Consider the following 26,067-nt stretch of genomic DNA (forward strand, 5'->3'; position numbering starts at 1 on the left):
GGAAGAGATGCACCAAAACATGTTGTAACCAGCTGATATACTTTTTTATAATATATACCTGTGTTTTTTTTTTCTTTTTCTCTTTTGTTTTTCCTTTTTTTTCCCCTGCCTTGTTTTTTGTTTTGTTTTTTGTCTTTTTTGTGTTTTGATTTTTTCTTTTCCCACTGGTGTGGGCATGTGCTGTTTATGTAACAAAATAATAATAATAAAAAAATTTAATTAAAAAATATATTATGGTATCATGGTAACCAAAACCAGATGCAGCATTTCAAGTGTGGTCTTACACAAGACATGATAAAGTACGGTAGGATTAACACTTTGTGTGATCTTGATTCTATCCCTCCAGCTGGGACCTCCTTTCTCCCAGTAACAGGGATCAATTCAAGGTTACAGGAGAGTCTCTGTCAGTCAGAGAACTGTCAGAAACAGGCTCATCAACCTGACAGACCTCCCCAAGATTTCGAAAAAGAGTTAAAAACAGAGCGAAGGCAGATGTTTTATTGCTGTGGATTGTGAAAAGAAAAGCAGCTGACACAGTGAATTTTCGTACAGATCCTCGGCTTCACCATGCAAGGAAATTATTAACCAAGCTTGCTCCCTTGTTGCTTTATCTTATGATGCCGCCACCTGTCCAGAAGCCAAGGAAGAGGTAAAGAATTCCTTCCTGCATCCTGCTTCAAACAGTGGGGTTTCCCCCCCCCCCATTTTTTAATGTGAGGATGAAAAATGGTGGATTGCCAACATTCCTTCTGTGCCCACCCAGAATTGCTAGAGCTAAAAATTCCATTGTGCCTTAAAGATGCTTTAAAAAAAAGATGCTTAAGAAAGTCAGTTCCCCCCCTTAAAACTCCAGACCGCCCCTCCAGATATGCCCTTAGTCCCGAGTCGCTGTGGACATCCAGTCTCCCTAGGCTACCCTTGTTAGGAATATAATTCTAACAGTTGGATTGGCAATATATAAATCATGTAACAATGTTGTACCTGTTGCTTTAAAGCATACTGTAAAATGTGATTGGTTGCTGTTTCCTCAATCGGCCATAAGAGGGAGCCAGAACAACTGTTAGTTCTCTCTGTTTGTTAGATGCTTGGCTGATCTGATCTGAGTGTTTTTGGAAGCTGGCTGTTAGAAAGTGCAGTGAGCTATTGTAAGTTTTGCAACTGTTAGCAAACTTTGAGTACCAGACTGTTTGTATGATTATGGACTATGTTATTTGGATTATCCCTTAACTGAAAGACGTTGATGACTGACTGTCTTATCCGTGGATGACTTGGACTGTTTGATGGACTCTGATACCTCTATTTCCACGAAAGTAAAAGCCTATTTAAACTGCAGTGTCTCTGTATGCTGGTTTGTGTGTTGTCCAACACAACTCTCTTAATGCTTCTCTGAACGTACTCGCCCTCCCAACGGGGAGCTGACTTAATAACCCTGACCTAGGTTGGCCCTTCAGACAACACACACAGGCTTAAATGCAAAAATTGACTCACCTTAATATTTGAAGTGGTCTGAGCATTTTGCTTCTAATGAAGGAGATTCTCAGTCATCCAAATCATAGTTGTCCCTAAGGTGCTTTTTTTCAAAAAAGCAACTGGGCTGTCTTTGTTTTTCCTTGAAGATGTTTCGCTTCTCACCCCAGAAGCTTCTTCCGTTCTAAGTGAATGATGGAGAATGGAAGGACTGCAAGTAATATACAATACAATAGCAGAGATGGAAGGGACCTTGGAGGTCTTCTAGTCCAACCTCCTGCCTAGGCAGGAAACCCTATACCGTTCCAGACAAATGCTATCCAACTTCTTCTTAAAACTTCCAGTGTTGGAGCACTGACTATTTCTCCAGGTGTCTCTAAAAACTGTCTGTTCCACTGTCTGCCAATCTTTTTTTTACTACCTCTGGCACAGCCGTAGAGGACGACTTAATATTAGTAATAATTTATAGTACATTACAAGTACCCTGTTTCCCTGAAAATAGGACTTCCCCAGATAATAAGCCCAATCGGGCTTTTGAGCACATGCACTAAAATAAGACCCCCTCCAAAAAAAATATTGCAACATAGCATCAGCCATGAGGTCACCTCCTGCACCTCAAAAATAATAAGACCTCCCCGAAAATAAGGCCAAGTGCTTATTTCGGGGGTCAAAAGAAAATAAGTGTCAGCACCTCTCCATTAAATAATTAGGAAAGAAAGACCACGAGACTCCATGTGTGGAAATCAAGTGTACTTTTACTAATTAAAAATGATTAAAGGCATAGCGAAGTGAAATCTGAATATTTAGGCGCGAAAGCGATTGATATATAGAATAGTCCATTCCCCACCCCTTGGCATCACAGATACAGTAAAATCATAATTCTCCCAAGTGTCAGGTGCAAGATAACTTCAAAAGGCATCACGAAGATGGAATGTCGGTGCCGTTAGTCCTGGCGGGAAACTCCCACGCATGCGTAGTCCGATCAACCGGTGAACTCCAGAACCTTCCTCCAGCACAATGAGTAACCCCTCCCAAATACCATGCCCTCCCTCCCCGTTTCATGGCAGCCGAAGCAACAGCAAAGCAGAGGCTGACATCCGGCCGTCCCCCGGAAAAAGGCGGTCAGGCCTGGAAAATAAGAAAACACAAACAAACAGATGAACAAGGGGGGGGGGGGAGAAAAAAAAATCAAAGCTTGTCAGGATAAGCAGAATAAAACTGTCGAAGCAGCCGGGGGGCACGAACATGGGACTCAACCCATTCCGTATGAGAGGGAGGAAAGTCCTTCCAAGCCACTAAGTAGTGGACCTGATTACGCCGCCGGCGAGAGTCCAGTATTTCACGAACTTCAAAGTGTTGTTCACCGTCAACTAACAGGGGAGCAGGTGGAGGGTCGACAGGCGGACGTAAAGTAGAAACACGAACAGGCTTAATGAGGTTAACGTGGAACACGGGATGAACACGGTGGAGATGCTTGGGCAGTTGCAAGCGAACGGAAACAAGATTGATGATTTTTAGGATGGGAAATGGACCAACATACTTAGGCCCCAATTTCCTCGATTTCTGTGTGGTTTGAAAGAATTTGGTCGACAAGTAAACCAGGTCACCCTCCCTGTACTGATAAGGTTGCGCACGCTTCTTATCAGCTTGTTTTTTATGAGCACGATGCGCAGCATCCAAAGTAGCAAGAGTCAAAGGCCAAACATGGCTCAGGCGTTCGCTCCACTCAGCGACGGAAGAAACTTGCGGTTGGTCACGAGGCAGCTCAGGAATAGGAACAAAATCTTGACCAAAAACAACACGAAAAGGGGCGAAACCAGTGCTGCTATGTACAGAATTATTGTAGGCAACCTCAGCGTGCGGGAGCAAGTCCACCCAATCATCTTGCTGATAATTGATGAAACAACGCAAATATTGTTCTAAAACAGAATTAGTCCTCTCACAAGCCCCATTAGTTATGAGTTATGAGTAGTTTATTTATATGCCGCCCTTTTCCCTGGGGGGACTCAGGGCGGCTTACAACTCGAAAGGGAGGGAAAACAAACATTTAACACATGAGACAGTACATCATTAAAAGCGCAACATTCATACTATTCGGGTGGGTTACAGTCTTTAACCCAAGGCCTGACGGGATAGCCAGATTTTAAGGGCTGTGCGGAAGGTCTGGAGGGTGGTGAGGGTACGAATCTCCATGGGGAGATCGTTCCATAGGGTCGGAGCTGCCACCGAGAAGGCTCTCCTCCGCGTGGTTGCCAGTCGACATTGACCGGCAGATGGAACTCGGAGGAGGCCTAATCTATGGGATCTAATTGGTCGAGTGGAGGTGATTGGCAGTAGGCGGTCTCTCAAGTACCCAGATCCACTACCATGAAGGGCTTTGTGGGTGACAAGTAGCACCTTGAAGCGTATCCGGAGATCGACAGGTAGCCAGTGCAGCTCGCGGAGGATAGGTGTTATGTGGGTGAAGCGAGGTGCACCCACAATCGCTCACGCGGCTGCATTCTGAACTAGCTGAAGTCGTCGAATACTCCTCAAGGGCAGCCCCATGTAGAGCATATTGCAGTAGTCCAGCCTAGAGGTCACAAAGGCACGAGTGACTGTGGTGAGAGCCTCCCGGTTCAGGTAGGGGCGCAACTGGTGCACCAGGCGAACCTGGGCAAATGCCCCCCTGGTCACAGGTGACAAATGGTGTTCAAAAGTCAGCTGTGGGTCCAGGAGGACTCCCAAGTTGCGGACCCTGTCTGAGGGGCATAGTGTTTGACCCCCCAGCCTGAGAGATGGAATACTTGCCGAATTAGTGGGAGGGAAACACAACAGCCACTCGGTCTTATCTGGAGTGAGCACAAGCTTGTTAGCCCTCATCCAGTCCCTAACAGCTTCAAGGCCCTGGTTCATCACGTCCACCGCTTCATTGAGTTGTCACGGGGCGGACAGATACAACTGAGTATCATCCGCATACTGGTGGTTTTTTATCCCGTGCCGCCGAATGATCTCGCCCAGCGGTTTCATGTAGATGTTAAAAAGTAGGGGGGACAAGACCGAACCCTGCGGCACCCCACATGTTAGGGGCCTAGGGGTCGATCTCTGCCCTCCGACTAACACCGACTGCGACCTGTCCGAGAGGTAAGAGGAGAACCACCGCAAAACAGTGCCTCCCACCCCCACCTCCCGCAGTCGTTGCAGAAGGATACCATGGTCGATGGTATCGAAAGCCGCTGAGAGGTCAAGGAGAACCAGGATGGAGGCGTGGCCTCCGTCCCTGGCTCTCCAGAGGTCATCGGCCAATGCGACCAAGCGGTTTCTGTGCTGTAGCCAGGCCTGAAGCCAGACTGGAATGGGTCAAGATAACTAGCTTCCCCCAAGGACCGCTGGAGCTGAAAGGCCACCACCTTCTCAACAACCTTCCCCACAAAGGGGAGGTTGGAGACTGGACGATAGTTGTTAAGAACGGCTGGATCCAAAGATGGTTTCTTTAGGAGGGGGTCTCACCACTGCCGCTTTAAGTGCGGGGGGAAAGACCCCCTCCCGAAGGGAGGCGGTAACAACCGCCTGGATCCAGCCCCGTGTCACCTCCCTGCTGTTAGCGACCAGCCAGGAGGGGCACGGGTCCAGTACACATGTGGAGGCACTCACAGCTCTCATGGCCTTGTCCACGTCCTCAGGGGCAACATCCTGAAACTCAACCCAGCGATGGCCTACCAGATTATCCCCTTGTGCCTCGGCTGGATCTGCGGAATTGGAGTCCAAGTCCGACCGAAACCGAGCAACTTTGTCCGCTAGAAACTGGACATAATCCTCAGCCCTACCCTGCAGAGGATCCCCCGTGTCCCTCCTATTTAGGAGGGAACGGTTTATCCTGAACAGGGCGGCTGGGCGCGACTCAGCGGATGCAATCAAGGTGGCAATATAAGTTCTTTTCGCCGTCCTGATTGCCCTGATGTATTCCTTGATGCAAGATGTTAGAAGTGCTCGGTTCGATTTGGATTTATTGGATCTCCATAAGTGCTCTAGGCGTCTCTTCCGGCGCTTCCTCTCCCGGAGTTCCTCGGTGAACCAAGGGGGCCTCCTGGATCCACTGCCTCGGAGCGGCCGTAGTGGAGCAATCCAGTTAAGAGACTCCGTCGCTGCCGAGTTCCAGGCAGCAACCAGAGTCTCCGCCGGACTGTGGGCGAGGGTATCAGGAATAACCCCAAGCTCCGTCTGGAACCTCAGAGGGTCCATAAGTCGCCTGGGGTGGAACCACTTGGTCGGTTCCTCCTCCCTACAGTGGGGGTTTGGTCTCCGAAAGTCAAGCCTCAGTAGGCAGTGGTCTGACCACGACAGGGGTATGATCTCACTACCCCTCAGACCAAGATCACAAGTCCACTGCTCCGAGAGAAATACGAGGTCGAGCATGTGACCCGCTGAGTGGGTTGGGCCCCGAATTACTTGGGTCAAGCCCATGGCTGTCATGGAAGCCATGAACTCCTGCGCCCCATCAGAGTGTTCACCGAGCGAAGGCAGATTGAAATCCCCCAGAACCATAAGCCTGGGGAACTCAATTGCCAGCTCGGCTACCGACTCGAGGAGCGAGGGGAGGGCTACTGCAACGCTGTTGGGAGGCAGGTACGTTAACAGCAAACCCACTTGACCCTTGAGGTCCAACTTCACCAGCAGGGACTCACACCCGACAAGCTCCGGAGCAGGGATCCTACGAGGTACTAGGGACTTAGCCACCCCCCCACCCCTTTCCTGAGCTCTCGGCTGATGGAGCACCTGAAATCCTTTTGGGCACATCTCTACGAGGGGGACTCCTCCCTCCGGGCCCAGCCAGGTTTCAGTAATACATGCCAGGTCTGCCCTCTCGTCTAAAATTAAGTCACGGACGAGGGGAGCCTTATGAACTACAGACCTGGCATTTAGCAACAGCAGCCTGAGACCAGGGTCCTGGTTACTCACACCATCTGGCCTTGGAGTGGAACTCATAGGGCCAGAAGGAGGGATCTCTGTGACGTAGCGAGCCCTCCTTCCCCGGTAATGGCCAGCCCTAAAGTCCCCGCCATATCTACCCCTCCCTGTTACGACCGTGATGCTCCGGCCCACTCCCGTGTCCATAGTCTCCCTGACCACCCCAATGACCCCCGCATTCCCTGGCAGGTCCTCTGAATCAAACATACTCATTCGCTCACCCAGGCAGTCCCCACGTAATAATTAAAAAACACAGAAATACAACAATAATGGCAATAAAAAGTGGGGTCATTCTCTCAATTACATACATATCGCATGCATATCCCATACAAAAGAAAGAAAAAGGAGGGAGAGAAGAAGAAAGAAAGGATAGATTGCGCAGCTGTTAAGGTGCGAGTTCAGGCAGAGCCAAATGGCTCTCAGCATTCAAGGTGGTTAAGATAACTGGCGTCCAGCTATGGTCCAGGTAAGGTATACAGGGGAGTAACTCGTATCCTCCTCTTCTGCAGATCTGGAAAGGTCCAAAAAGTCCGGAACAATTGAGAGAAGCAGGGGGTCTTCTTGCACAGGTGCTGTCCCAGATAGAGCCCCAGAGGCAATGGCGGATGGTGATGATGATAATAGTCAAAGCCGGGTGGGGCTGTGCCAGCGAGCCTAAAAATCCAGAGGTCGCGGTCAAAGGAGGCCAGATGTTAAAGTGCCACAGCAGGGGGGCGCCAGCGGTTAAGTCCATAAAGATGAAACATAATTGAAGGGGCCAGTTAAGATGGATGGTAAAGATGGTGATCATAGCTAAGTCAAAACTCCCAAGCAACGCAGGGGCGATGTCTTCCAAGAAACTTAGCCACAGCAATCTCCCAATTGCAGCGGCAACCAGCAGTTTGTTATATCAGATGGACGCTGCTCGAAGTAGATGTTCCAGGGGCAATAACAGGTGGTAAGCAGTCAAAGGGGTACGGTTGTTACAGGGCCAGTGCAGGTGGTCGCAGGCCAAGGCAACAAGAGTCAGTGCTGGGTAGGAAACAGGCAAAGACTCCACAGCAGCGAGGGCAGGCAGAGAAGAAAATGTCCAAACACAGAAGCATTAGTCTGAGGATGGTGGGCGGAGCTTAGCCCCTGGGCGGAGCCAATGCGTTTAAGAAATTCCTTCCAGAAAACCGAAGTGAACTGGACACCCCTATCGGAAACAATGCGATCAGGCACCCCATGCAAACGGTAAATGTGGGAAATGAAAAGTTTAGCGAGAGCTTTAGCCGAAGGAATCTTGTGGCACGGGACAAAATGAACTTGTTTTGAAAATAAGTCCGTAACCACTCAAATGACGGTGTGCCCCTGGCTCTCAGGAAGCTCGACAATGAAGTCCATCGAAATTTCTTTCCAAGGGGCGACAGGGCGGGCCACAGATTGAAGCAGGCCCTGTGGTTTTCCAGGTGGCCGTTTAGCGGCTGCACAGACCGGACAACTGGCAACATAAAGTTCAATGTCCTTTTTCAAAGAGGGCCACCAAAATTGTCTCTTCACCAGGGGTAACGTTTTCACGAAGCCAAAGTGACCCGCCAACTTAGAATCGTGAGCTCGTTGTAGGACGACGAGACGAAGAGAGGCGGGGACGTAAAGCTTGGCTCCGATCCACGGTAAATCGTCCCTCATCGTACACTCATCCTGATGCTGCTGGAACCAGTCATCCTGGGGAAGGGCCCGTTTGAGGTCAGAAAGAAAATCTTGAGGCACCTCCACTTTCGAGCGTGCCTGCTGGCGAGTGACCACTGGAGCCGCGAGGCTGGATGTGGGAACGACAGGCTGAACAATACTCAGTTTAGAGCAGTTGTATTGAGGGAGTCTGGACAAAGCATCAGCCATGAAATTTTTTCCCCCAGGGATGTACTTGAGTGTGAAGTTGAAACGGTTGAAATGTTGGGCCCAGCGCATCTGTTTAGGGGATAGGCGGCGTGGGGTCCTCAAAGCCTGCAAATTTTTGTGGTCAGTCCACACCTCAAAAGGGTGTTTAGCGCCCTCAAGTAAATGGCGCCACGTGGCCAGGGCCCATCGCACTGCAAATGCCTCCTTCTCCCAAACGGCCCAACGCCTTTCAGTGTCTGTGAGCTTGCGGGAGGTGTAAGCGCAAGGTTGCAAAGTACCTTGGTCGTTGGCTTGTAGCAAGACGGCCCCAACAGCGACGTCACTGGCATTGGCTTGGACGACGAAAGGCTTGTCCATGTCGGGATGCTTCAGAACCGGTTCCGCAGCAAAGAGGCGCTTCAACTTCTCGAAAGCAGCTTGACACTCCATGGTCCAATCTAGTGGTTTGCTAGGCTTAGGTTTAGGCCCACCTTTGGACTTCAACAAATTAGTGATAGGAAGCGCAATTTTGGCAAAAGAAGGAATGAACTGATGGTAGAAATTAGCAAAACCCAAAATTTTTTGCAATTGCCTGCGTTATCGGGGCGCCTCCCACTCAGTGACCGCCTTTACTTTCCCAGTGTCCATCTCAATGCCAGAGGGGGAGATACGATACCCTAGGTAGTCAATCTTCGCCTGGTGAAATTCACACTTGGACAACTTGGCATACAGTTCAGCGGCCCTGAGTTTTTTCAAGACAGTGCGGACCAAAGCGACGTGTTCATCGTAAGTCTGAGTATAGATATGGATATCGTCCAAATATACGATAACGCCCTTGTAAAGGTGGTCATGCAAGATCTCATTAATTAATTGCATGAAAACTGCAGGCGCCCCCTGCAGGCCAAAAGGCATCACCCGGAACTGGAAACAGCCGAGGGGGCAGTTGAAAGCAGTCTTCCACTCATCCCCCTCCTTTATGCGGACTCTATAGTACGCTTCTCTGAGGTCCAGTTTAGTGAAAATACGGCCCTTCCCTAATTGGGCTAACATGTCCTTCATTAACGGCAATGGGTAGAGGTTTTGGGCTGAGATCCCATTCAGATTTTTGAAGTTAACACATAGTCTCAGGGAGCCATCTTTCTTCTCCCTGAATAACACAGGGGCAGCTACTTTCGGGCGTGCTGGCTCAGTGAAACCTCTTTCTAAATTTTTATCAATGAATTTCCTCATTTCCTCCATCTCCCTAGGGGACATGGAATATATTTGGGGCTTTGGAAGCTTGACCCCGGGCAAAATGTTGATGGAGCAATCAGTAGGCCTGTGGGGCGGAAATTTATCTGAAGATTCCTCACTAAAAACTCCTCTCAGGTCCCAATACACTTTTGGAATCTTTTCCTTTCCTTCAATCCTCTCCTGCCCTCTGGAGGCCAAAGCAGAACTGCAGCTAACAGGCTCCGGGGAAATGCCCTTCCCCTCAGGAGGCGTGCTCGTGCGAATGCGTAACCATCCCTCCCTCCAATTTGTGCGAGGGTTCCATTTTCGAAGCCAAGGGAGGCCTAAAATGAGGGGCCTGTCCATTCCGGGAGCCACAATAAAAGAGATCAATTCGGTGTGGGAGCCCATTTTCATCTCTAGAGGTTCAGTATAGAAATGGGCTGGGCCACCCCCTGCTATGGACCCATCTATCTGGCAAAAGACAATAGGGGTTTTCAAAGTTTTTAACTTGAGGCCCAGTTTCTCCACCATAGCAGGATTGATCATACAGCGGGAACCGTAACCCGTCAAAAGCGCGTTCCACAAAAGCGCGGTCGACGAAATCGCGTATGTGACATCATCACAACGCGACGAAAAAGATCGAAAAATTGAAATAAAAATTAAATTACAGCAAGCCGATTCACATAAAGGTAAGGGTTAGGTTAAGGGTTAGGGTTAGGGTTAGGTTAAGGGTTAGGGTTAAGGTTAGAGCGTTAGCGTTACGTTTAGCGTTAGGTTAAGGGTTAGCGTTAGGTTTTTCGTTACGTTAAGGGTTAGGTTTAGGGTTAGGTTTAGGGTTAGGTTTAGGGTTAGGTTTAGGGTTAGGTTTGGGGGGGTTAGGGGAAGGTTTTAGCTTTATTTTTACATTTTTCGATCTTTTTCGATCTTTTTCGTCACGCTGTGATGACGTCACATACGCGCTTTCGTCGACCGCGATTTTGTCATCCGCGGTTTTGTGGTAGAACCGCGGGAACAGCCTGAGTCAAGAAGGGCGGGAAGGTGTTCTGGCACCCCATCGGGCGGAATCTTTAACTCTATTGGTATCAGCATGGGGCCTTTGTTTGAACTTGCCCAGCGAGGCGAGGCGTCGTCATCGGAATCATCAGAGGAGTTGGTAGTGGCGTCAGCTTCTCCCTCCATGTCCTGTGTGAAACGCGGGGGGGTGGCATCCTCAGCGAAAGCAGCTTCCCTTTTCTTTTTGTCTGGGGCCTTGTTTGATTTCCCTTCCCTCTTGGCAGGGGGTGGGGGGGGTCGCGGGTAGCTTAGCACGGCACTCCGGAGCGCGGTGGCCTCCCCTCCCGCAACGAAAGCATGCGAACGGCTTGACTTTGCCTGTGGGGCCTCCTTTTCCTTCGCTCCTCACTCGGAAAGGGGGCTTGTGTGTTTGGGGGGGGGGAGATCTTGCTGCTCTTTCTCTCTCTTTTTCTCTCTCTTCTTTTGCACGTTGGAGTCTAATTAAATCAAGCTCAATATCTGCTGCATTTTCATACCAAGCAGTAACGCGCTTAGGAAGGTGGCGATTAACACATTGTTGATAAATGTCCTCATTCAAGCCCAAAGCGAACTTATCCAAAAGGGCTTCTTCAGACCATCCTCTCATATAATTACAAAGGTGTTGAAACTCCTGAATGTACTGAGTCACAGGCCTATCTCCCTGTGTGAGGGTCATAAATTTCAGTTTTCCCCGTTTCTCAGTTAGGGGGTCATCAAATCGTCTCTTGAATGCAGTCATAAAAGCATCAAAATTCCTCAGGAGGGGGGAATTGCTTTGGTGCAGACCCATCATCCAGTCAGCAGCTTCCTTCTCCAAAGCAAGTAACACCATACGAACTTTCATGGCATCCGAATCTAAATCGGGCCCATAAATTTCCATAAAGTTACAAACTTGCATAATGAAGAGGCCCAGCTTCTTGGGATTTCCATCATACCTTACAGTTAAGGGAGGGACTTTAGCCATTCTGCGTCTTCTGGGGGGGGGAACCCCTGCTCTGGCAGCCCCCCTGGCTGGGGGGGGTGAAGCTGTCTCTGGGTTAGCTTGCTCCCATTCCCCCTCGGCCTCTTCACCCTCCCCGAATCTTTGCCTAGAGTACCTTTGTTCCAAGTCCTCCGGCTGAACTCTTTCTCAGGGCCTTCGTTCGGCCCCCGCTTCAAGCGGCCTCTCCTGATGTTTTCTTCTGGTAACTCCAGCATCCCAGCTTGCACTGTCTTCCTTTTGTCCCACGGACAAGGACCAACCGGGGGGGGGGGGATCGCAGGGCCCGCTATTTCCAGCTCAGCCATCCTCTCAGGTAATGATGGATCAGCAGTCTCCTTTTCAATTTCTTCATCGCTTGTGTGCAAAGACATTTTCTCCGCTTCTCCTTGTAGTTTCACCCCCCACGGAAGATTGTATTCTCCTGGTGGGGTGTTAGTGAGATTTCGCTTACTGTCAGCACCTCTCCATTAAATAATTTGGAAAGAAAGACCACGAGACTCCATGTGTGGAAATCAAGTGTACTTTTACTAATTAAAAATGATTAAAGGCATAGCGAAGCGAAATCTGAATATTTAGGCGCGAAAGCGATTGATATATAGAATAGCCCATTCCCCACCCCTTGGCACCACAGATACAGTCCAATCATAATTCTCCCAAGTGTCAGGTGTGAGATAACTTCAAAAGGCATCACGAAGATGGAATGTCGGTGCCGTTAGTCCTGGCGGGAAACTCCCACGCATGCGTAGTCCGATCAACCGGTGAACTCCAGAACCTTCCTCCAGCACAATGAGTAACCCCTCCCAAATACCATGCCCTCCCTCCCCGTTTCATGGCAGCCGAAGCAACAGCAAAGCAGAGGCTGACAATAAGACCCTGTCTTATTTTGGGGAAAACACAGTATATTATGTCCACAGTATTTCACTGGTCTATTAATTTAGTCACTCTTACTGGCTGGAAACCCCTGGTGGACTTTTTGCTGAAAAAAAGAAAAAAAGACCTCTCCTCCCAAGACCTCTGATAGGCTTTGTGGTCTTCCTTCCTTAAGGGAGGTGCTAGAACGTAATTTTGGGAGGGTCCACCTTCCCTCAATGGCCTTGGGCTATGGAAGACTACGGGCCCTCCTCTGCTCCTCCCTTTATGACGGTCCCAGGTTGGGTCGCCTGGAATTTTGCAGCTGGACATTATTTTTATGGGATAACCCTGAGATCGGTTTATGCAACACTCTGCTGGCCAAAACCTCCGTGACCCGACAAAAGCGCGCATGACAAAACCGCGGTGCGAAACCCGCGATGTCATCAACGCGCCAACAACAGCACGGCGACAGAAGCGTGATTTAAGTTAAGATAAGGGTTAGGATCAGGGTCAGGTTTAGGGTTAGGGTTAGGGTTAGGTTTACAGCGCGCTTTTGTCGGTGTGCTGTTGTCGGTGAACCAAAACCTCAATCTCCACGGCCTCCTGCAGCACTCTGCCAGCTGAAAACGGTCCATTGGGGGAGGGGATGGGACTCATGAGGCTCCTGCATGGCCCATTTTGGCCAGCAGAGGCACTGCAGACCGATCCTTTGATATCTCCAGGCTGGGCCCATTGGGCCAGGTTTAAGCCCACTGCAGGCTGGATCTGGCCTACGGGCCTTGAGTTTGACCCCCTCCCCTGGGTTAGAGTGAGCTACCTACCCAAGACTGTTCAAGGACTCACCTGGTCTTTTCTTGAAGTGCCATAAGATCTCTGGTGGCATTTCTTGGGCTTGGGTGCCTGCTAAATGTCTGGCGCATGGCCAAAGCCTTGAGAAGCATTGTCAGGATCCTCCATCTCACAACAAGAACCTCCCGCCATGCGGTTAAATTCTTCATCGGTCTGAGAGAAGAATGAAGTTCCATTACCTTTTGCTTAAAAGGAGGCTTTCTAGGGCTTAAAAGTACCGCTTGATAAAACCTTTGTTGCAGAAAATGCATGACCTGTCAAAACCGCGCTCAACTAAGCCACGCCCGATTAAACCGCGTCGCTGATGTCATCAACAGGGCGACAACAGCCAGCGCGGAGAAAGAAGGGCAGTTTAAATAGCGCTTTGAAAGCAAGCCAATTCAACTTAAGGTAAGGGTTAGGTTTAGGGTTAGGTTTAGGGTTAGGTTTAGGGTTAGGTTTAGGGTTAGTTTAAGGGTTAGGATTAGGTTTAGGGGGGTTAGGTTTAGGGGTTAATTTTAGATTTAGGGTTTACAGCGTGCTTCTGTCTCCGCGCTGTTGTCGCCCTGATGATGACGTCAGCTACGCGGTTTAGTCGGACGCGGTTTAGTCGAGCGCGGTTTTGTGGTGGAACCCAGAAAATGACAGGCTTTAGACTTCTCGGGATACAGGAAAAGTTTTTTTGACAGCCAGGTTCAGAAAGCCAGCCCATGGCTAGCATTGCAAGTTCTGAACCACCTTCATTATCAAAGCACGCATTCTTATACATTCTCAAAGGCAGCGCAACACGGAAACACTTAGCACATTTCTTAGTGGTTACCTTGAGGAGAGAAGCCTTATAAGGAGATGGGGGTCTTACTTCTCCTTCTGTTATGGAGTACGTGTCATTAACGAACTTTAATTGAACCTAGGACTTTTAACATAGATTTTGACATCTTGTGGTTAGGCACAGGCTTCCTGTTCTTTTGCAAGTTCCAAATCTTGTCTATGTGGCTTTTAATATAGAAGTAAAGGGGCCCCAAGAGGCTGTCCAGCCAGACCCAGTAGGTTTCACACTTAATGTCCAAATCTCACTTGACGTCCTACTTTACCTTAGTAACATCACACCTGGAATAGAGCATCCAGTTTTGGTCACATTACAAAGAAGATGTTGAGGCTTTGTAAAAAGTGGAGAGAAGAACAACTAAGATGATTAAAGGCCTGGAGACTAAAACATGAAGAACGGTTGCAGGAACTGGGGATGTCTAGAGTAGCGAAAAGAACTAGGGGTAACACGAGAGCAAGATTTCAGTATTTGAGGGGCTGCTACAAAGAAAAGGGGGCCAACCTATTTTCCAAAGCACCCGAAGGCAAGACAAGAAACAACGGATGGAAACTAATCAAGGAGAGAAGCAACTTAGAACTGAGAAGAAATTTCCAGACAGCACAATTAATCGGGAACAGCTTGTCTCCAGAAGTTGTGAATGCTCTGATCCCTTCAGATTCCTCCAGTCGTTCTTGTCTCAACTCCTGGAAAAGACATCTGGCAAGCCGAATCCAGGAAATAAGTGAATGTCTCTCTGACCACAAATAACATGATCCCAGGCACTTCAGACCCCATTGTGACTGTTTACATGTCTTCCTCTCCGAGGTCATTACATTTGGCTTTACAAATTGGACAGCGAGAGTGATCAGAATGAGGCTTACTACCTGTTTCAGGCTGATGTGGGCCCGTTCCTCTTCTCTAGTTTGGACAATATTGTATCCTGCCATTTTAATCCACCCCACCCCCTCAAACTTGTTTGTGAGCAAGAAACGCTTGTCTAGCAGAATAGTGAAATGGCTAGAATGCAGTGACATGCGGTGAGGTTTATGGCTGGTGAGGCAGCAATTTTTTTTTAGACTTGTGGACTTCAACTCCCAGAATTCCACAGCCGGGCATGCTCAGTTCCGATTTAAAGCGACAGCATTAAACCCTCAGTTATTCTTGTTAGGTATAACTACTGATTGTACTGTTATAGAGACTAACTTGATTTTGCATTTAATAACGGCAGCAAAACTGCTGGTGGTGCAATACTGGAAGAAGGAAGATTTGCCTACTATTCAAGAATGGACATTAAAAGTAACAAACTTAGCAGAGATGGCTAAAATATCAGCATATCTCAAGGACCACTCAGATGAGAGATATAAACTGGAGTGGAGAAGATGGATTGACTATATTCAAAATAAATACGGGACTAAGAAATTCCAGATAGTTTATGACTGAAAAAGCGAGGAATGATATAATCTGTTTAGAGTTAGCCTAACAAAAGAGGAGTTAAGAGCTCAAATGAAAGATAATACTAACTTTCTTTTAAGTTTATTTTAGAACATCTTTGTTAAAGATTTATACCCTGTATTTGTTCAGGGGGGGGATGGTTGGGGGGGTTGGGTTTGGGTGGGGAGGGAGGGGGAGGAGAGGTAAATATTTGTAAAAGCTTTTTTTTCCCCAAAAATTTTCAATAAAAAAAAATAAGTTTGGAGGGGAATAAAGTACAATAGATTTTTTTTTTTAAAAAAGAGGCAGGATAAGGAAAGAGTTCAGAGAAGAGCAACAAAGAGGATTAGGGGACTGGAGACTAAAACATATGAAGAACGGTTGCAGGAACTGGGTAGGTCTAGTTTAACAGAAAGAAGGACCAGGGGAGACATGATAGCAGCCTTCCAATATCTCAGGGGTTGCCACAAAGAAGAGGGAGTCAAACTATTCTTCAAGGCACCTGAGGGTAGAACAAGAAGCCATGGGTGGAAACTAATCAAGGAGAGAAGTAACATAGAACTGAGGAGGAATTTCCTGACAGTGAGAACAATTAACCAGTGGAACAGAAGTTGCCTCCAGAAGTTGTGAATGCCCCAACACTGGAAGTTTTCAAGAAGAGATTGGAGAGCTATTTGTCTGAAATGGTGTAGGATTTCCTGCCTGAGCAGAAGGTTGGACCAGAAGACCTTCCAAGTGTTAGATCTTGGGTGGAGAATGGAGTCAAAGCCGCAGATGTAACACGTTGTGTTTATTAATTCAGTAACAGAAACGTACTAAGAAAAGGCAAAGGCAAATCCTGGTCGTGGGCTATCAGCAACTGGCCAATAGATGCACAGGTACAGTATAGGTGGTACCTGGCTCAACAGTAGTAACTGTGAGAGGGATCTTGGAGTCCTAGTGGACAACCATTTAAATAGGAGCCAGCCGTGTGCAGCAGCTGCCAAAAAAGCCAACACAGTTCTAGGCTGCATCAACAGAGGGAATAGAATCAAGATCACATGAAGGGTTAATACCACTTTATAAGGCCTTGGTAAGGCCACACTTGGAATACGGCATTCAGTTTTGATCACCACGATGTAGAAAAGATGTGGGGACTCTAGAAAGAGTGCAGAGAAGAGCAACAAAGAGGATTAGGGGACTGGAGGCTAAAACATGTGAAGACCGGTTGCAGGAACTGGGAATGTCTAGTTTAATGAAAAGAAGGATTAGGAGAGACATGATAGAAGTCTTCCAATATCTCAGGGGTTGCCACAAAGAAGAGGGAGTCAAGCTATTGTCTAAGGCACCTGAGGGCAGAACAAGAAGCAATGGGTGGAAACCAATCAAGGAGAGAAGCAACTTAGAACTGAGGAGGAATTTCCTGACAGTTAGAACAATTAATCAGTGGAACAGAAGTTGCCTCTGGAAGTTGTGAATGCCCTAACACTGGAAGTCTTTACGAAGATGTTGGAAAGCCATTTGTCTGAAGTGGTGTAGGGTTTCCTGCCTAAGCAGGGGGTTGGACTAGAAGACCTCCAAGGTCCCTTCCAACTCTGCTATTGTATTGTATTTAAAGTATTTTCCTGTGCCTAGCGCGGATCAGAGGGAGACCTTCCAACTGCACCTGTGCATACACAACACCAAAGTCCCTCCCAACTCTGTTATTCTGTTAAGGACCCGCAATCTTTATGCTGCTACTTAATCTGCCAACTCAAGCATTCACTCATGGGGGGTTGGGGGGCTGCTTCTAAATAGCAGTGTGTGCACACTAACATGAAGTATTAGTACCATTTTCCAAAGCACACTTGGAATATATTGGAAAAAGTGCAAAGAAGAGCAACTAGGATGATTAAAGGCCTTGGAGGCTAAAAAAATGACAAAACGGTTGTATGATTTGGGTTTTGGCTACTCTAGAGAAAAGAAGGATAAGGGAGGATAGGATAACAATATTCCACTATCTGAGAGGCTGCCACAAAGAGGAGGGTCAGCTTATTTTCCAAAGCACCCGAAGGCAAAACAAATAATGGATGGGAAAGTCACCAAGGAGAGACGCAACCTGGAATTCAGAAATTTCGTAACAGTGAGGACAATTAACCAGTGGAACAGCTTGCCACCAGAAGTTGTGGGTACCACAACACTGGAAGTTTTTAAGAAGAGTGTGGAGAGAGTGTTTGAGCAGGGGGTTGGACTCAAAGACTTCCAAGATCCCTTCCAGCTCTATTCCAATTTCTATGAAGATTGTCCCCAACATCAGAGGTGGGTTCCTACCAGTTCGCACCTATTCGGTAGAATCGGTTCGTCAAATCTACGGAACCGGTTAGAAGAGGTTCCACCAGTGGATCCGGAAAGCAGGCCACACCTACAGAAGAGCTTCCAAATTTTTTTGAAACCCACCACTGGTCCTTGGATATGATTATTCTACACTATCATGCTCCTATTTATCAAACTCAGGGCCTCTGTGAAAGGTAAGGATGACTGCTGCGTTTGTGGTGCAATCAGAACATTGCGTGTGTTGAAGTTGTTTTAACGCAAACCAAAGATGCCTTTTAAAAAACAAGTTTACATCATATTCTTATGCATGCCAGGGCTGGGTGTGAGGTAATTTAAGGTGGTTCTGACAAGTGTCGTCGGCATCTTCATATCCCGTCACATGGGCAGCAAGCCACTCCCATCCAGTCACATGGGCAGCAAGCCACTCCCATCCGGTCACATGGGCAGCAAGCCACTCCCATCCAGTCACATGGGCAGCAAGCCACTCCCATCCGGTCACATGGGCGGCAAGCTACTCCCATCCGGTCACATGGGCAGCAAGCCACTCCCACAAAAGAGGCCACACCCACAGAGTAGGTTCGAACAATTTTTGAAACCCCACCACTGCCCAACATGCATAAGCTTTGAATCTGTGATATACTCCCGAGTTTGCTTACCCAATCACTAAAGTCATTCAGCCCCAGCCAATAGGAGTGTTTCCCTTCATCAGCCTCACGGTTGTGCTTCTCAATCATCTGCCGATTCTTCTCCCATATGGCTCTCCGTGCGGGCTCTTCCTCCTAAGGGAGCCAAGAATAGACGGGCTAAATTCTCTCCTATCTCAACGCATCGTTTGTGGGTGGAAGAACAGCTTAAATCTTAGCTTCTCAAAATGGATCTGGTTTATTCGGTTTTTACCCCACCTTTTATTTTTAAAAGTAACTCAAGGCGGTCAACATACACAATACTCCTTTCTCCCAATAGTGGTGAGATTTTTGTTCAGCAGGAGAGTAGAAGGCCTCCGAGTACCTATCGAGTGTTTTCCCCAGCTCTGATACTCTTCCCCGTGTAAGAGTACCAACGTCTACATATTCTCTAGGTTGGGGCATGGATTGAAACAGAATTGTAAGATCCTGAGCAAAGCCCGCAATAATCTAGAAAAAGATGCAGGAAAATAGAAGACAGTCCTTCAGAAAGTAAGTTTGCACCTTCAAAGATGAAGTTTACATCACATCTCTTTTTTGTGCCATTGGAACTTTCTTTTAAAAAGCAAAAAGGGGGAGGAGGAGGAGGAGGAGGAGGAGGAGGAGGAGAAAGACGGAGAAGGAGAAGAACCTTAGAAGCATTGAAACTTAGAATTACTGAAAGATAAATTAGACGTTCATTTCTTTGAGAACAAAGCAAACTCACTTCGGTGTATACTCTCTCATGGATCTCCTTCCAATTTCTCCAGGCTTCTTCCGAATCCTGGGCCGAATCCTGCGCTACGCAACACACTTTCGGGTGAACCATCCAAGTAAGCAACATCACCAAGCGCGAGAGCATTGTTGTCTTCAAGAAAAGCAAAGAAAGCTCTTTGTTACCTGCTTCAAATCAGCCAAATCCCCCCGATGTCACCAGGTAAAATCCCTGCCGTGAAATTGGCACCTTTCTCGGTGTCTCCTAAGTCCTACAGTCCGTTTCCAAAACCCTTTTCTAATTTCCTGGACAAACAAGTATATTTAGCTTTATCCTTCAGCCCCGTTGCTGTAACAGCATCCACAAAGAGACTTTTCTGAGTTGTGAAGTCTGCCCGCTAACCTTGAACTCTTGCTCTGCGTTTGAAAGGGCCCGTCTTAATGAGACTCCCGGAGAGTTTCCCCGAGAGCCTTTATGCGCCCTCCTTCAACCAATGTTCCCTCTAATTTTTTTTCAGTGTGAATGGAAAAGTATAGTGTGTGAGCTGCACAGTTTCATGCCTGAGCACCTAAGAGAGCCACAGTTTGAACTGCTGTCGCGTCTGCTGGACATTTGCGCAACCTTCCAAGCGTCAAGCGCCAATTGCGAGCGAGGTTTCAGCCCGATGAATGCCAGACATGAAAAGTGCCACTCAAACACTATACTTTTCCGCTCACCCTGAAAAAAAAAAGGCTCTCTGCTCAGCTTTTAGATTGTTAGACTGGCTAGAAAGAGACATGGCACCAACAGGGTCCTGGCATTTTGCAGGCAACCTGTCCTCTCACATTCCTTTGGAATGCAACCCATCACATGTGAATTAGATTTTGCCAATTATCCTATTAAAAGATAACGCTATTATTCTAAAATATGACTAACTCAATATTAAAAACTGTAAATATGTAATGCTGATAAATAATAGCAGTAATTGTTATTTAGTATGATTAAAATCAGTATTGATATATCAATATAATATCTATCGAAATTGACAATATACACTAAAATAACAATACAAATATATAATGTGGAATATAAATGTAATAAATATAATATATAAATGCAACATAAATGTAATAAAATAATTTATCATGAAACTCTCCCCCTTTAAAGTAGTAAGATCAATTAAATAGTCTAGCAAGTTTGGACAATATGCTATATGTTATGTTACTTAAGAATATATATACCTCAGAATCAGATACAACATCCACATCATTTCCAACTGAGTCAATAAAATCATATGCCATGCCAAAACTATTTTAAATAAATATATGAAATTAATCAAGTCTTGCATTTATTTTTCAAAATGAATGTACATTTTTTTTTATTATTTAAGTTTTGTACCCTATCTTTTCTAACTAACGTTAACTTTAAAAAGATGTTACATCAGACTACAATACAAGTAATTAAATGAAGACTAAAATAAGTGTTTTGGCATATTGAGCTTTTTATATTTCTTTCTTATATTTCTCCCTTAGTTGAGAACTCGCTCCTCAGCTTACTTACGCATTAACTGTTTGTTGCTTTTATGGTTTATTCATTCACTGCTCCATCTTCAGTTTTTTTTCACAGGGGGCAGGGCTTCCTTCCTCCCTCCCTCCCTCCCTTCCTTCCCTCCATCCCTCCCTCCCTCCCTTCCTTCCTCCCTCCCTCCCTCCCTCCCTCCCTCCCTTCCTTCCTTCCCTCCCTCCCTCCCTCCACTCCTTTGGCCACCAATTTTGATCCAATTCTCTCTCTCTCTCTCTCTCTCTCTCTCTCACACACACACACACACACACACACACACACACACACACGTTCTTTGGGGGGGGGGTTGAATTACTCCGCCTCACTGCCAGTAGTTTTCCATTAGTGAACAAGGCACCACCCCCTCAGAGGACCTTCCTCTGCGATCCTACAGTCACTCAACTCCCTCAAGAAACTTGTATGAAGGTCACCAGAAGCTTTTTGGAAATCCAAGGATACAATTGTCAACAGTCGCTTCCATCCCATAATTTTTTGATTCTGTAGGAAGTTATCACCCAGCCCTCTGCCAGAAAAAAATGAAATATCCTAGGAAATATTGGAAAGGCAGAATATTTCTCTGGATGTGAAAAGGAAGAAACATGTTTCCAAAGACAGAATAGCTGCACTGCAGCTTCCTGCCCATCCCCCTTTGTCAATGAGCCATTAAAACCTGAGCTAGTGCACTTTACATAATAAAGAGTTCTCCCCTTCAGGTCCGGAGTGATGGGATTGAGGCATGATAATATTGGCCCTTTACCCAACTCCCCACATGGCATCTGAGGACTCAACCAAACCTGGATTCAAAACGCAGCCTAGGGAGTTGCCCCTGCGTGGCTCCGTGGGAGTCTGACAACCAATCAGAACACAAGATCAAGATCAAAGGCCAGAGAGGGCATAAAACCAGGGACTCAGCTTCCCTTCTTTTCTTCTCCACCAACATTGAAGCCTGTGATCCCCTTTTCTGTTCAGGGCTCAAGCCATGTCATCCTGTCCACCATTAAAACCATCTTTCCAAGCAGCCTCCATGTCTCCCGTGTCTTTTTCCCCACTTGGAGCCGAACCCAGAAGGACGTTTCTTTCACCACATTTACACAATTAGGGTCCACAGTGCTGAAGGAGACACATTTTTTTCCAGGATTCTGCAGTTCTTGGTCTTTTTCACAAAAACCAATCTGTCTTTTGCTTCGTTTAGGATGAAGTAATAAATGGGCCGAAATCAGGAAAAGCACATCTTAGGCAGTGAAGAGGGAAAGAGACTCACCGTGATCCCTCTGGCCTTGGGAAACGGATTAGAAGAAAGCTTCGGATTTCAACCTCTCTTAGCTTGCAAAGTTCCTCAGCTGCACCGTCTACTCACCCGGCTCTCTTAACTCCCTCCGACACGCCTTAGAAAAGCTGGGCTGGCTTAAGGCCATGTGGGTTGGCATAGACGGGCAGGCAGGAAGTTGGGTTTGTACACAGACATGCGCATGGGAGGAACAGAGTGAGTCATCTGGGAGTCAACATAGAGAGCAATTAATGGGATGGCTGAGTACTGGAAGCGATCTTGGAGGTCTTCCATTCCAGCCCCCGCTTTAAATAGCGCTTTGAAAGCAAGCCGATTCAACTTAAGGTAAGGGTTAGGTTTAGGGCTAGCTTTAGGGTTAGGTTAAGGGTTAGGATTAGGTTTAGGGTTAGGTTAAGGCTTAGGTTTAGGTTTAGAGTTAGGTTAAGGGTTAGGGTTAGGTTTAGGGTTAGGTTAAGAGTTAGGTGTAGGGTTAGGTTTAGGGTTAGGTTAAGGGTTAGGTTTAGGGTTAGGTTTAGGATTAGCTTTAGGGTTAGGTTAAGGGTTAGGATTAGGTTTAGGGTTAGGTTAAGGGTTAGGGTTAGGTTTAGGGTTAGGTTAAGAGTTAGGTGTAGGGTTAGGTTTAGGGTTAGGTTAAGGGTTAGGTTTAGGGTTAGCTTTAGGGTTAGCTTTAGGGTTAGCTTTAGGGTTAGGTTAAGGGTTAGGATTAGGTTTAGGGTTAGGTTAAGGGTTAGGGTTAGGGTTAGGGTTAGGTTTATGGTTAGGTTTATGGTTAGGTTTAGGATTAGGTTTAGGGGGGTTAGGTTTAGGTTTAGGGGTTAATTTTAGGTTTAGGGTTTACAGCGTGCTTCTGTCTCCGCGCTGTTGTCGCCCTGTTGATGATGTCAGCGACACGGTTTAGTCAGGTGCGGTTTTGTGGTGGAACTCCGTCACATCTATTCGCACCGGCCAGCAGCTCTCTTCCGGGTTCCGGAGCATGCATGCGCGCTGACCAGCTGGTCTTTGCAGAAGGCTGGTGTGCATTCATGCGACGGAACCCAGAAATGCCGCTGGCTGCCATGCACACGCACACTGGCCAGCGGCTCTCTTCCGGGTTCCAGTGTGTGTGTGTGTATACTCCAGTTTCAGCACTCAGTGTCCAAAAGATTAACCCACTACACTATACCATTCCAGGCAAATGGCTTTAAAATCTCCAGTGTTGGGGCACCCACAACTGCTGAAGGCAAGTTGTTCCACTTATTTTGTCTCATGGTCAGGAAATTTCTCCTTGGTTCCGGGTTGCTCCTCTCCTTGATTAGTTTCCACCCATTGCTTCTTTGTTTTCCAGAGAACCAATCCCCTGCGGCTATGTTGATCAAACAGGTTTCTTATTTTTCATTGGAGTCCTTTAGTTTTCCTTTTTTTGTCTGTTTAATATGTTTAGCAACTATTTTATCCTGTGCTGCAGAAAAAAAGTCACTCTAAAAATAAGGAATATTGAGAAGGGTCCTTGGCGCTCTCTGAGCTTGGCTGTTTTCTTGCAGATGTTTCATAACTGAACTGGGTAACATCATTAGCGATGAAACATCTGCAAGGAAACAACCAACCTCAGTGAACACCGACGAACCCTCATTTCAACCCTGAGCTACAAATATTCTTCTCCTATTGATTGAGAAAGGTTTGTGTAGTTTGGTGTAACTCAAGAAAAATTCTGAGCTTTACTTCTGCGGACTAGTATAATAATACAATAGCAGAGTTGGAAGGGACCTTGGAGGTCTTCTAGTCCAACCCCCTGCCTAGGCAGGAAACCCTATACCGTTTCAGACAAATGGCTATCCAACATCTTCTTAAAGACTTCCAGTGTTGGGGCATTCACAACTTCTGGAAGGAAATTGTTCCACTGATTAATTGTTCTGTCAGGAAATTCCTCCTAAGTTCTATGTTGCTTCTCTCCTTGATTAGTTTCCACCCATTGCTTCTTGTTCTACCCGCAGGTGCCTTGAAGAATAGTTTGACTCCCTCTTCTTTGTGGCAGCGTCTGAGATATTGGAAGACTGCTATCATGTCTCCCCTGGTCCTTCTTTCTCTTAAACTAGACAGACCCAGTTCCTGCAACCGTTCTTCATATGTTTTAGTCTCCAGTCCCCTCATCCTCTTTGTTGCTCTTCTCTGCACTCTTTCTAGAGTCTCCACATCTTTTCTACATCGTGGCGACCAAAACTGAATGCAAATATTCCAAATGTGGCTTTACCAAGTCCTTATAAAGTGGTATTAACCCTTCACGTGATCTTGATTCTCTCCCTCTGTTTATGCAGCCTAGAACTGTGTTGGCTTTTTTGGCAGCTGCTGCACACGGCTGGCTCCTATTTAAATGGTTGTCCACTTGGACTCCAAGATCCCTCTCACAGTTACTACTGTTGAGCCTGTGGGAAGATGTTTGAACCAACCCCCTCCCTTCCCAGTCATTTAGTCTGACATCTCCCAGGCTTTTGCCAGCAATATAATAAGCCCTGTTCAAACCGGGCAGTCAGAACAGGGCAAGAAACAGCACCCTGCATGGAATGGATTGTGGCTTAATCGTGCCTTAAAAGGGTCTTGGGAAACTAAGCCAGCGGGGAAAGAGTGAGAAAATAACAAGGAAATGATTTGGTTTGGATGCTAATTGTCCCCTGCTCCAGGGAAGCGGATTTTAATGAATGTTTCCTTAAACCTTCCCGCTGTGTGAGGCTGCTATGCTGTGGCTTTAAGCAGACAGAAATGCAGAAATGTTTTTTTGTGTGTCTTTCTGCCCCAGTCTCCCAACGGGGATGTAGCGGAATAATTGGATGACAAAGTTGGAAGGGATCTTGGAGGTCTTCTAGTCCAGCCCCTTGCTCGGGAAGGAAATCCTCTCCCATTCCAGACAAATGACTGTCAAATCTTTTCTTAAAGACCTCCAATGTTGGAACACCCCACAACTTCTGGAGGCAAGTAGTTCCACTGGTTAATTGTTCTAACTGTCAGGAAATTTCTCCTTATTTCTAGGTTAGATAGCAATAGCAATAGCAGTTAGACTTATATACCGCTTCGTAGGGCTTTCAGCCCTCTCTAAGCGGTTTACAGAGTCAGCATATCGCCCCCAACAATCTGGGTCCTCATTTAACCCACCTCGGAAGGATGGAAGGCTGAGTCAACCCTGAGCCGGTGAGATTTGAACCGCCGAACTGCAACTAGCAGTCAGCTGAAGTGGCCTGCAGTACTGCACTCTACCCACTGCGCCACCTCGGCACAGATATCTCCTTGGTTAGTTTCTATCCATTGTGTCTTCTCCTGCCTTCTGGTGCTTTGAAGAAGAGGTTGACTTTGATCCCCTCTTCTTTGGGGCAGCCCCTCAAATATTGGATCCCTTTTGTTATGGCATCCTTAGTTCTTCATTAAACTACCTGGTTCCCGTAACCGTTCTTTATATGTTTTAGCCTCCAGTCCCCTAATCATCTTCGTTGCTCTTCTCTGCGCTCTTTCCAGAGTCTCCACATCTTTTTTTATATCATGGTAATCAAAATACTATGGTAATGTATATAATGTGGAGTTGATATGATAAATAATAATTGGATATGAGAAGGGAAGGTTGGAAATATTTTTGGACCATATACAAAGGTTATTAATCACAATAATTATCACTATTAAAAAATAAAACTATATACAGTTAAATGTTAACTAATATGGGGAAAATGTTACGATATACGATATAATTACATAAAGAAAGGAGAATGATAATAAATTATATATATGGAAGATGGAATTTTTGGTATTAAATGTTATGGATGTTTAGCTAAAACAGGATATGAGGATTTGATGTTAATAGAGGATTTTACAAACAAGTAAATGAAATGCTAGCATGTGGTTATGGATTAAATCTTTGGCATAGTTAACGATGAAAGATGTTTAAATAACTGTAGTCAACTAAAAGTGGAGATATGATGATGTCAATATGGTAAACATTTGAGATATTTGAATTAATATGAATTAATGGAAGAGATGCACTAAAACATGTTGTAACCAGCTGATATACTTTTTTATAATATATACCTGTGTTTTTTTTCTTTTTCTCTTTTGTTTTTCCTTTTTTTTTTTCCCTGCCTTGTTTTTTGTTTTTTTGTCTTTTTTGTGTTTTGATTTTTTCTTTTCCCACTGGTGTGGGCATGTGTTGTTTATGTA

At 46.4% G+C, this 26,067-nt stretch overlaps 2 protein-coding genes across 2 annotated transcripts in view; both read right to left on the minus strand.

The window, feature by feature from the left end:
* Nucleotides 1-19,473, minus strand: part of LOC148049882 (procathepsin L-like) — a 48,803-nt gene extending 29,330 nt beyond the window's left edge. Inside the window, exon 1 of the mRNA XM_087703376.1 lies at nt 19,317-19,473. The gene's annotated coding sequence lies outside the window, so the exon portion shown is untranslated. The remainder of the gene's footprint in view (nt 1-19,316) is intronic.
* LOC148049883 (protein CTLA-2-beta-like) lies at nt 2,203-22,003 on the minus strand. The gene is made up of 5 exons (XM_087703377.1): nt 21,868-22,003; nt 19,080-19,223; nt 18,347-18,469; nt 13,178-13,336; nt 2,203-2,595 (listed from the first exon to the last, which is right to left on the minus strand). The coding sequence occupies exons 2-4, from the start codon at nt 19,212-19,214 to the stop codon at nt 13,238-13,240; spliced, it is 357 nt and encodes a 118-aa protein (XP_087559503.1). The 5' UTR covers nt 19,215-19,223; nt 21,868-22,003; the 3' UTR covers nt 2,203-2,595; nt 13,178-13,237.
* Between the last annotated feature and the right edge of the window lie 4,064 nt (nt 22,004-26,067).

The sequence above is a fragment of the Thamnophis sirtalis genome, unplaced genomic scaffold (genome assembly GCF_051295495.1).
Source record: "Thamnophis sirtalis isolate CommonGarterSnake01/CBP01778 unplaced genomic scaffold, rThaSir2_p1.2 scaffold_1, whole genome shotgun sequence".
Taxonomy (NCBI): domain Eukaryota; kingdom Metazoa; phylum Chordata; class Lepidosauria; order Squamata; family Natricidae; genus Thamnophis; species Thamnophis sirtalis.